Source organism: Pogona vitticeps, chromosome 7 (assembly GCF_051106095.1).
Source record: "Pogona vitticeps strain Pit_001003342236 chromosome 7, PviZW2.1, whole genome shotgun sequence".
Taxonomy (NCBI): domain Eukaryota; kingdom Metazoa; phylum Chordata; class Lepidosauria; order Squamata; family Agamidae; genus Pogona; species Pogona vitticeps.
This window is the reverse complement of record NC_135789.1, coordinates 8,302,462-8,314,811: the sequence shown is the minus strand read 5'-3', so window position 1 is coordinate 8,314,811 and position 12,350 is coordinate 8,302,462. Positions and strand designations below refer to the sequence as shown.

Below are 12,350 nucleotides of genomic sequence, written 5' to 3'. Positions count from 1 at the left end.
GATCGGCGGGGCCTTTGGGATGATCGCAGGGAAGTGCTTCCCCGCGATCATCGCAAAGTGATTTTTACCTATCTAAAACATCGTTATGCAATCGCTTTTGCGATCGCAAAAACTCAATCGCTATGCGGATTCATCATTAAACGGGGCGCTCATTAAGCGAGGCACCACTGTATATATAATAAAGTATAATATATATATAACGCATAATACAATTCTGCACTCGTGATTAGCCATAGAAATCAACCATCCAACAGATTAGCCACAGGGGAGCAGATGTGGCTTCAGTATACAGGCACACTGAGAAATTGCCTCCAGAGACACCTTTTGGAAACACACTTCAAACTCTAACCCTTGGTTGATTCTTCAGAATGACGATAAGAATCAACTGTCCTAAAATTTTGCAGGGATACTAAGGACATATAACAATGTTCACACACAAAAGAGAAGAAGTGGCTTTTGCTAACCCTAACCTTAACCCAAGCTCCCTTTTCTGTCAGGAACATTGAGCAAATATCTCAAATGCCCAACGAGATCTCACGCCACAAACCCTACTGAGTCAAGGCCTCTGGCTTCCAAACAGCCATTACTATACCTTGCACCAATTTTGTGGTTTCAAACTCTTAGCACATTTGAATTTGCTGCCTATATAACAGTATTTGCACAATGTCGGTTTGACCCATGGAACAAAGCAGTTCAAAGCATTCCAACTACTCTATCCATAAAAGAGACTAGAAATGTTAAACTCTTATTTTCCACCACTAGATGTCGTATTTGTTGCAACCCTTGCATCTCACATATTTCGGGGGAAAGTCTCATAAGTGCTTGATAAACTCTGCAATATGGTCCAGTATTTGTACCCCAGTGGGGAATGTGAAAAATAGAAAGTCAAAGAAGTTGATCACCCCATGGAATCCATTTTTGGCATGGAACCAGCTGACTTTCACTCCATTGTCCTCCAGCCGTTTCTTGTACAGGAGAGAGTCATCCCGAAACACATCATATTCACAGCTCACAATTAAAGTCTCCGGGAGTTGTTGGATAACAGAGTCTTCGGCAAAAAGTGGAGAAAAAGAGACTTCCAAGATGTCGGACAATTCCTTGTACACTTCAGGCTTAAAAGGAGCAAGAGGGACTCGCTTGTAGCCTCGGCGCTTAAATCTCTCTGGAATGTTGTCAGGATTCACCCACTTCCCATATTTCAGCCTCAGTGCCTCTGGCACATGAGATCCCTTCAAGACGTCATCCCTCAGAGAGATGTCCTTTCCCAGGTAGTGCAGGCCGTAATAAACAACGTTATGCCTGTACAAGAGCGGGAAAGTGGCATTTTGCTGATAGGAAGGTAGGTTGAAGTCCATAGCTTGGAGACCCGCATAGATCAACACTTGCGCCCGTAGCTTGGGGAGGTCTGATCTCCCCACCAGTTTTTGGGCAACTGCTGCAGCAAAATTGCCTCCTGCACTGTCCCCGCCAATGATGATCTGGGAGGGATCCACCCCATAGTTCTCTGCATGTTGCATGAAGTGCACTGTTGCTGTGTAGCAGTCCTTCTGCTGTGTGGGATAGGGGTGCTCAGGACTGAGGCGATACCTGGGGAACCATAAAACACGAAAACACATTCACTTATCGAATTCTTTTGTAATCCCATGCACTTAACATGAGACGGAAAGGGTCAACCTAAAGTGGAGAACACGCACTGTACCTTCAACCTTTTCTTGTTTAGTCTCAAAAACTCAGTGGATAAGTCAAAGCATGTTTGACTGAAGCTGCCTCACAAAGGAGAGATCTGTATTGTCAAGTTTCAAGGCTGAACTGGAGCTGACACATATGGAGACTGTGGGAGTGGGATTTGACCACATGCCCCCCAACTTCCTCCCTAGTTTAACCTCCTTGCATCTGGGTTAGTGATATCATCAGTTCTGGCCTCTCACCTTGTTATTTACCACATTTTTCTGTGTATAAGACTATACTTTTGTCTAAAATCTTTAGACTAAATATTGAGGGTTGTCTTATACACAGAAGTAAGCTGAGGAGAGAACAAATACAAGTGGAGGGGAAAGCAGGGATCAAAGCGATCCTGCAGGGCTTTGATCCCCTTTCCCCCTACACTTGCTAAGCCCCATTTAGATTTCTTAATTTTCGTTTAGAAAAGTGGGGGGGGGGTGTCTTATACATGGTGGTGTCTTATACATGGAAAATACAGTAAATGCTTTTACACAGCAGATTGATTTCCCATTAGAACAATTGAGGAGTGAAGATACAGCCACAATGGGTTTGAAGGCTGACTCAAGGACTGGAAATCCATAGACTAAAAGCAAAAACCAGTGTTGGAAAACATGACCCCAAAAGGCTCTTTATTTTATGGAAGGCTATTCCAGTTCTTATATTAGGTGGAACACTATATACACCCATGATCAGAGTATCGAGAATTTCTCTTCTCTTGAATATTAAATTTTAGAGCTACAGGCATAGACTTGATCAAGATCTTGGTTTATAAATTGATGGCACCATCTAGCAGGCATCATGCCCCAGACCACAGACAGCCTGTACACACCATACAACGGAAGTGGACTGTGCACAGGACAGATTGTCTGGGGCTCATGAAATCACAAGCCCACCTACTCCACGCCTGAAGCAGATAGACTCCTGATTGAGGTGCAGATGAAATGCCTAGCATCCTAGATGAAGTGAGGAAAGAAGCTTATTCACACCAATGAAAGCTGGTGGCTCTGATACAGTATCTGTGGGTCAGTGAAATTGTTCTCGGTATAGTCTGGACTTCAATGGACTTGTCCTAGGTGCTGAACCCACATGGCACACAGGGTTCAGTACCTTGGACAGCGCATACAAAAGTTCAGACTGACATGCAAGAGATTTACTGTGCTGTGAAGATCAAAGCCACCAACCACCACCGATTCAGGCAATAGACAGACAGACAAGTCATACCCATACAATGGCAAGTCATACCCATACAAAGTTCACTTACCCCACTGCCACAAGCACTGATTCACTACCCTTGGCCAGTCTACTGCATATATCTTGATAGTACTCTAGAGGGAGAAATGAGAGTGTGATCATCAGGGCAACACCCAGAACAAGACTAAGTTCTTTGAAATTTCTTTGTGCGTGTGCCTGTGCATGCCTATGTACGCAAGTAATCCGAAGAATTGCTTTGATTCCCAACACTATAGGGAAAAAACTCCTCAAGGATCTTGCATGAGAACAGCAAAAATGTGACAAAAATATTTATTAAGTGGACTTTTTAAAATGATAAGCATAAGCAATAGGATTTCTGCCTTCCTTATTCAGTGCAAAACAAGGGGCAGACAAAACGTGTGCTTTCTGACTTGCATGAAGGCAACTTCCTTTTGGGGCCATTTCGCTTTCCCATTGATCTTAGATGGGTGGTGCACCCCATTGAATACACCCAACCCACCCAACACTCCAAAAGCACTGGTGTCTATTGCTCCCCCTAAATGGACCCACGGAGGTCTCTTTTTTTAAACCTAGCATCACATCAAAAACAATGTCATTGGGTGGGTTTAAACTTTCCCTGGCTAAAGAAACCCGTGTTCTTCCTCTCGCTGGCTCCACATGGTCTACTGTCATTGTATGTGAGTCACTTTAGTTGTTGACCAGATGTCCCCAGGGAACGGTGAAGAGTAACATCTCTCTGCATCACCTGCGGGTTTCCACAGATGAGCATAGATGTGAACCCAGGTCTCCTATACAAGTGGTGCCTTGCTAGACAATGATAATCCGTTCCACTGAAATCGCTGTTTAGCAAAATCATTGTCTAGCGAAAAGCATTTCCCTATTGGAATGCATTGAAACCTGTTTAATGCTTTCCAATGGGGAAGAATCGTCGTTGTCTAGCGAAGATCGGCCATAGGAAAGCCGCTTTGCGAACCGCCAATCAGCTGTTTAAATAGCTGTCTTGCGAAGCTTAGGTCCCGAAAACTCCCATTTTGCGAGCGCGGAGGGAGCTGTCAAAATCGTTGTCTAGCGAAAATTGGTTTACAAAGCAGGGACCAAACATTGTCCAGTGAAATTCCCCCATAGGAATCACTGTTTTGCGAATCGCTATAGCAATCGCAAAAAAGTCAATGTCTAGCGAAAAAAACTGTCATGCGGGGTAACTGTCTAGCGAGGTGCCACTGTATTGTAGTCTGACACTTTATCCATTGCTACGCACACAAAGTGCGGTTCATTCTAAGATGTTTGAGACACTTTGAGGCCAAGAGGGACCTGGATTGAGCACAGATTCAGCTGGCTCACTCTCTGCTCAGCTAGTCCTCAACCATTTTGGCTAATAAGAATTGTACTCTTACTAGTAGTTCCAACGACGCCTGCTCCTCCATGGAAATAAACAAACCCTTTCCTTCTGCTGGTAGGTGGTGCCTTAGGCTGATAAACCTTGACAGGTACCCCAGAAAAATCCAGGTCTTTCACGGAGAGGCTGGGATGTATCTTTGGATTCAAAAGAGCCATCAAGAAACGGGTGACAAAAAAGCGTCCACGGAGCCCCAGCATCTCAAGGATCTCCCCCTGTTTGAAGAAGAAATTTAAAAAAAGAAGAGAGGAACATATTTGACTTCAATTATATCACAACAACCGATTCCAGGAAACTCCCCTTTGAAAGCTACCTGATGGAACAGAATTCCCCAACAGGCATGGGGATACTCAGGTATATAGGGTTTTTAATTATTATTATTAAGTTTTATTCATTTTCAATGGGAATAGGAATTGGGTGTTAGTGCCAGTTACAATAAGCCCATTGAAACAAACAAGATTTTTCTCCCTGCCTCCAGAGATTCGCGTGGCTCCCTTGCTGGGTATTTTTAAGAAACAACTGAAAACATGGATGTTTAGGCAGGCCGTCCCCCCCCCCCCAGTTAATCCCTGACCTCTCCCTTGCTTTCTTTACTATGTTTTTCCCTTTTCCATCTTACAGAATTTTTAATTGTCTACAAATTCCTTTTATTTATATATTGTTTTTGTATTTTGTGTTTTTGTGTGGTAAGCCGCCTAGAGTGGTCAATATGACCAGATAGGCGGGGTATAAATGGAATAAATAAATTAAATAAATAAGATTTTAAAATGAATGAGATTTATGCCAGTACTATCAAGTCCCATTTATTTTAATGTGCTTAGTCTAGTCGAGACAATAGTAGATACGCCCCCTAGAAAGTCAATGTGTTTCTTCTTTCTTCACATGTTTTTCCTCTCTGGTTCCTGTCCTTCTAATATATTGAATGAAATGTGGCTACTGTCATCCCTTAGCATCACTGGTAGGTACGCAGTGGTTAAAACGCTGTACTGCAGCCAAAACTGTGCTCACGACCTGGGGTTCAAATCCCAGGTAGCCGGCTCAAGGCTGACTCAGCCTTCCATCCTTCCGAGGTCGGTAAAATGAGTACCCAGCTTGCTGGGGGGGCAATGTGTAGCCTGTATAATTAAAAATTGTAAACCGCCTGGAGAGTGCTTGTAGCGCTATGGGGCGGTATATAAGTCCAAAAATAAATAAATAAATAAATCTTCTCTCCCAGCCTCCTTCTTTGTTATTATACATAGGATATTTCACACCCCCTCAATATCCATCAAGGCCCCAAAACACAACTTTCTAATGAAGGCAGAACTTACCAAAATCATAGCCATAAGAAATGCACAGTGAACAACTCGTAGCTTCACTGGATGGTCAAATTCGGGAGCCATCCTCGTTCGGGTGCAATCGTAATAAATTGTCCAGATAATTAGCAAGAGAAGACTAATCACTATCGCTCCTAGGGTCCAAACCAAGATGGTAGAAAGAAGCCCCATGCCCACTTCTGTCAAGCAAATTTGGCCAAGGCTGTATATGCAGACCACACTCTTTACTAGCTGGTTTCACAGAGGCATCTGTCTCCAAACGTCTACAGCTCTCTCCTTGAGACATCATAGGATCAGATCAAATAGGTCCTTGTTCTTCTACACCCAGGAACCTAGCTATTAACTGATTGGGAGTGGCGTCATTGATCTGATGTGTATTGCGATATCTGATGTTGACACCTACAGGAATCTCGTCTGATGTAAGGATGGCTATCCTCATGATGGAGCAAACTGTGAACGTAAGGATGTTCAGAATATTCACAGATTTTCTTACTCTGATATTAAAAAGGAGGTGTTTTTTTTTTTAATGAAATGGGAAACTTGGGGTGGTAACATCAAAGTATCCCTTGCAGTCACACAGTTTGATTATTCCTACTGAATGTCCAAGGAAAACAGCTTAAGAGACAGCACAAGATTTGGTGATCTTTTGATACTAGCGTAAGCCTGTCTATAGGGCACTGAAAACTTTTCCTCTGTTCCTGGAGGAGTCAATGCATCTATATTAATTCATTCCTTATTTTCATTTAATTTATTCATCCTTCAGACACTGCTTTCCACAAACCCTTCGATTCCTACTTTGTCTGCCTTATCTTGCTGGATTAATTTGATGTGCTTTTAATAATTTATGTAAGCACTAGTCAAACTGATTTCAATTTCCTCTTCTGTGGCTCAGTCTGTTAATCTCTCTGTCCTGTTGCTTCAGTTGTTATTTCCACCTCCTGATATCTCTGGTGCTCTAAGTACATAATTGGCCAGCTGTGCTTTCATACAACCAATAGAGCAACTGATCCGGGAGGGGCCCCTAAGGCCTTCGAGTCCAACACCCCCACACCCACCCCCGCTCAAGGCAGGAATCCAAATCAAAGCAGATCTGAAGGACGGTGGTCCAGCATTGGAGCGCTCACCACCTCCTGAAGTACAGTAGTGCCTTGCTTAACGAGCGCCTTGTTTAATGACGAATCCGCATAGCGACAGATTTTTTGAAATTGCATAATGATGTTTTCAATGGTAAAAAATCACTTTGCGATGATCGGTAAGCTGTTTTGCTTACCGATTTTCGCATAGCGATGTTTTAAAAACAGCTGATTGGCAGTTCCAAAATGGCCACCGGGGAAAAAATGGCCACCCGCAGTGGCTGCCAACAGCATCTTCTGGTGGAAATATACAGCTGAGCTCAGAAAAGTCATGTTTGAACCACAAGCCTGAGAAACAGCACTGTGGTTAGCACCTATGTTACCTGTAGTATTGTGGGACGTATAGTCCCACCATATCATTTCCCTGACATGTAGGCTCAGCCTACACTGGGAGAGGGAAGTTACTTTCAGGCTTTCCATGAGGTAGAAATGATATGCTGGCCTAAATGGACCTCAATCTTATAGTGTCTCCATCTGTCTGGCAAGTCATCAGCTGTCACCTTGTTCATTAATGGGGGCTTGGTTGGGCTCTAGTCTGGAGATGAACAACTTTCTGACCAATCCAGGGCTCCGGGGGCAACTGGTTTTGCAACACTGGAAATAGGTACCGCATTTTTCCATGTATAAGACTATACTTTTGTCTAAAATCTTTAGACTGAAAATTGAGGGATGTCTTATACAGGGAAGTAAGCTGAGGAAAGAACAAAAATAAGTGGAGGGGAAAGCAGGGATCAAAGTGATCCTGCATGGGCTTTGATCCCTGCTTTCCCCTCCACTTGCTAAGCCCCACTTAGATTTCTTAATTTTGGGTTAGAAAAGTGGGGAGTCATCTTATACATGGGGGCGTCTTATACACAGAAAAATACAGGTATATGAGAAGCACTTTGACTATTGCCTGTATTAACAGACATTCACCTTCACTTCCACACACCACCACTGGAACAGTGTTGCATCCCATAACAACACAGTAAGAGTAATCTCAGCAGTGTATCAATTATGGGAAAGGAAAGCATTTCCTGTGATGAGCCATTGACCCCTGGGGAAAAGCAATGAGGCTACAGTTGAAGGACGGTCAACCCAAAATGGAGTATGATCTAGAACCAAAAGTTGACCAAGCGCGCAACATCACAACGTGTGCCGTTTGGTTGGGTGGCGGGCTTTCTGTCTCTCTCCATATCTGTATGTTCATATCGGCCTCTCTCTTGCTGAAACATCTCTGCAACATAAAAGACATTCAGGACATCCTTGTGAAACCCAACATAATGCAACTTGATTGATGTTGCAATTAACCAGCAGTCAACATGCTTTCACAGCACGCTTTAACAACAACAACATGCAGGTGACAAGCTAGATTACTGGAGAAAAGTTCAGACTGCTGATAAGGATATGTACCAAAGGCAATACACCAACAGCCCTCTCAGGAACAACCAGTCCTCAGATGTCTGAAAAACAACAACAGAGTCCTTCATCCTCTTGTACAAGGAGAATAGCTAGAGCTATTCCATATCAATTCGATAGCTAGGGCTTTCCATCTGTATTGCTGCACATTTTTCTTCCTGGGCTGTCTATTTATAGCAGAGGAACAAGATGATATGGTCTCCTTTTTCAGTAAGCTGACCTAGAACAGCCCCCAGTCCCTTTTTGGAGTCATCCATGAGTAGGATAAAGGTAAAGGTAAGTTCCCCTTGACAGTTTTTGTCCAGTCGTGTCCGACTCTAGGGGGCGGTGCTCATCCCCATTTCCAAGCCATAAAGCCAGCGTTTTGTCCAAAGACAATCTTCCGTGGTCACATGGCCAGTGTGACTTAGACACGGAACGCTGTTACCTTCCCACCGAGGTGGTCCCTATTTATCTACTTGTATTTGCATGCTTTCGAACCGCTAGGTTGGCGGGAGCTGGGACAAGCGATGGGCGCTCACTCCATCGCGTGGATTCGATCTTACGACTGCTGGTCTTCTGACCCTCCAGCACAGGCTTCTGCAGTTTCGCCCACAGCGCCACCACGTCCCCTTACAGCATGATTAGGATAAAGGGCTTGTTAAAGTCAAAGGTATGGAACACAGTCTTCATATCAGTTCATCAAAGGTTCACTGCTCTTTATCACCCCATCTCTCTTTGGGGGAACAACTATCAGTGAGACCAGTCAAGGAGGCAGCAACCTCCACAAAATTTGAGATTATTGGTCTATAATGGCCAGTGAGTCCCAAGACCTGGTGCACCTCTTTCTTTGTCCAAGAATGGGGCCAGGAGGAGACGCTGGTGACTTTGTTGGCTACTGGCCTAATTTTCCCTCTTCCCACTATGAAGCCTAGATATGTCACTCTGTGCAATCTTACATTTGCAGGGATTGGCTGTCAAACCAGCCTTCCTCAGTGCCTCTAATGCAACCCTCAGGTGTCGCAAATGTTCCTCCCAAGACAGATGAAAGAAAATGATGTCATTGATGTAGGTGGCAGAAAACTCCTGCACTGGGGTAAGCACCTTGTCCAGGAGGGTCTGGTAACTTGGGGAGGTCTGATCTCCCCACCAGTTTTTGGGCAATGGCTGCAGCATAATTGCCTCCTGACTGTCCCCGCCAATGCTGATCTGGGAGGGATCCACCCCATAGTTCTCTGCATGTTCCATGAAGTGCTCCATTGCTGTGTAGCAGTCCTTCTGTTGTGTAGGATAGGGTTGCGTAGGAGAGAGACAATACCTAGGTCATTACAGGACAGGGAAAAAAAAGGCATTCAGTTGCCAAATTATTAGTGCTCAGGAGGACATCAATATAATGCGCTCATAGCAGCATTTAACATTCTGAAAGCCAACTCCAAATATTGGAGTGCCCCAAAGAAGAAGTTATATTAAACTAGACCTCAGTTCTAGACTTCATTATGAGCCTGGACTGTTGTAATCAAGCAACAATCTAACTTTGGCTACAATTCTATCAGTAGCAGTAAGAAATAGAAGACAATTAGGGTGTAGTACATCTCTTATTGGAAGGGCAGGTCCTGAAGCTGAGGCTCCAATCCTTTGGCTATCCCATGAGAAGAGAAGACTCCCTGGAAAAGACCCTGATGTTGGGAAAGTGTGAGGGCAAGAGGAGAGGGGGACGACAGAGGACGAGATGGTTGGACAGGGTCATCGAAGTGACCAACATGAATTTGACCCAACTCCGGGAGGCAGTGGAAGACAGGAGGGACTGGCACGCTCTGGTCCATGGGATCACGAAGAGTCGGACACGATTTAACGACTAAACAACAACATCTCTTATAAAATTCTAATTGATGTGCAAATGCTCAGGGGTTAAGTTCCATTGGATATACTCCCTGGTAAGGGCACCAAGAAATGAAGCCTTGACAGCCCAATCCTAACTCAAAGTTGGGAAATAAGCAGAAGCATCTCCTGATGGAGAAAACTGATCTATGCTAGTAGAACTACCCTTATGCTAAAAGAGTGGTTCCGAGTCTCGGCTTCTCATATCTTCTTGGACTGCAACTCCCAGGGATTCCAGCCAGCACAACTTGTGGTGAAGGCTTCTGGGAGTTTGAGTTCACGAACAGGAGTGGCGAAAGGTTGGACTGAGGGAAGAGCTAAATCAATCCAGAGCCAAATCCTTCCATCTCCAGCCAATGGACACCACCATGTTGTCACACAGAACTGAGCTAAAATGAGGTGAGGATGATGGTTACGTGCCGTGACTTTGCTTCCAAATTATGGTGACCTTTTTGGGGGTTTTGATATTTGGAAGATGTTCAAGGAATGCTTAACCACTGAAATCCTTTTCCCACGTGAGTTTCTACAGATAAGCATAGAGTTGAACCCGGGTCTCTGAAGTTGTAGGCTGATGCTCTACCAACTGCGACATGGGTGGCTGTTCAAAGGAAGGTTCGTTCTCAGTGATTCCAGACTCCTCAAGGCTTGGCTTCCATGCAGGTACAGCTGGTTGATTCTCTGTTCAGCTAACCCTCAACAATTATGGCTAGTAAGAATTGCACTCTTAATCCTAACCTCCAAGCGTTCCTGCTTCTCCATGGAAATAAACAAACCCATTCCTTCTGCCAGTAGATGGTGCCTTCAGCTGATAAAAGCTTGGCAGGAACCCCATCAAAATCCAGCTCTTTCACAGAGAGACTGGGGTGTATCTTTGGATTCCACCAAGTTAACAAGGGACGGAGAAAAAACCAATTTCGTACAGAGATCTCTCCAGGAACAGGCATAGCTGGTGTGCTAGTTTTAACGGTGCAAAAGCACTTCCGGCCACCACTGAAACCTGGGCATCCAGGTTCAGAGATGAATCCAGGAGAACTCCCAAGTTATGTACAGTACCTGTGTTTTCAAAGGGAGTGTAACCCATCCAGCACAGGCTGGGTCCCTATTCCTTGATTTGCCTTTCGACTGACCAGGAGCAACTCTGTCTTGTCTGGATGAAGTTTCCTTTGATTCGCCCTCGTTCAATCCAACACCAGACACTAGTCTAGAGCTGAAACAGCTTCCTCAGATTTAGGTGGAGAGGCAAAGTTGGGTGTCATCCACATACTTGGTGACACCAGGCCCCAAAACTCCAGACAATCTCTCAGCAGTTTCATGTAGATGTTAAATAGAATAGGGCAGGGGTCCCCAACCTTGGGCTTCCAGATGTTCTTGGACTTCAACTCCCAGAAATCCTGGCCAGTAGAGGCGGTGAGTGAAGGCTTCTGGGAGTTGTAGTCCAAGAACATCTGGAGGCCCAAGGTTGGGGACCACTGGCATAGGGGACAAAAGAGATTCCTGCGGGACATTGCAGGGTCAGGGCATCAAACAGGAGCCACCAACACCATCTTCTGAGACATCCTTCAGCCCTAGAACAGTGTCACAGTCTTGCTGACAATGGAGGGAACTCTGAATTGGAGGATGCCATGAATAACCACAATTTTTCTTACCTGCATTTTAAAAAGGAGTTAAAAACTGAAAGGGCAGCCTGGGGGGCAGTAAGATCAAACTACTCCCCAGGGGCACAATTTGACTCCTCCCACAGTATGTCCAAAGGACAGCCCTTGATGCTTAAGAAACAACACCTTTAATGATCTTTTGATGCAAACTTAAACCCATCGAGGAGTCACAGAAAACTTTTTCTTCCTCCCTGGAGGGATCAATCCACCTATATTAATTCTTTATTTTTAACCCTGGCTTCCTTTAGGCAGCCAATCCATCTCATGTTGGGTCTTCCTCTTTTCCTGCTGCTTTCAACTTTTCCCAACATTATTGTCTTTTCCAGAGAATCCTGCCTTCTCATGATATATAGGACAACCTCAGTGCAGGACAAGTATGCCATTTGGTTGGGCAGCTGATCTTTTATCTCTCTCCCTATCTGTATATGCATGCCATTCTATCTCTTGTTGAAACCTCTCTGCAATATGTATATGGAAAACATTCACAATGACAACGTCCTTTTGAAACCCAACATAATGCAACTTGATGGACGTTGCAGATAATGATCAGGATACAACCTTTTAGTGTGCTTTAACAGCAAGAGAATGTGGTTGCTAAACACTGGATTGCCAAAGTGTTCAAACTGCTACTGTTAATAATAGTTCATAGCAACAGGAATAC

At 44.4% G+C, this 12,350-nt stretch overlaps 1 protein-coding gene across 1 annotated transcript; it reads right to left on the bottom strand.

Annotated features, from left to right (window-relative positions):
* Positions 1-122: 122 nt before the first annotated feature.
* Positions 123-8,436, bottom strand: LOC110082457 (arylacetamide deacetylase-like 3). The gene is made up of 2 exons (XM_078379133.1): positions 2,984-8,436; positions 123-1,587 (listed from the first exon to the last, which is right to left on the bottom strand). The coding sequence occupies exons 1-2, from the start codon at positions 3,073-3,075 to the stop codon at positions 813-815; spliced, it is 867 nt and encodes a 288-aa protein (XP_078235259.1). The 5' UTR covers positions 3,076-8,436; the 3' UTR covers positions 123-812.
* Positions 8,437-12,350: the final 3,914 nt, after the last annotated feature.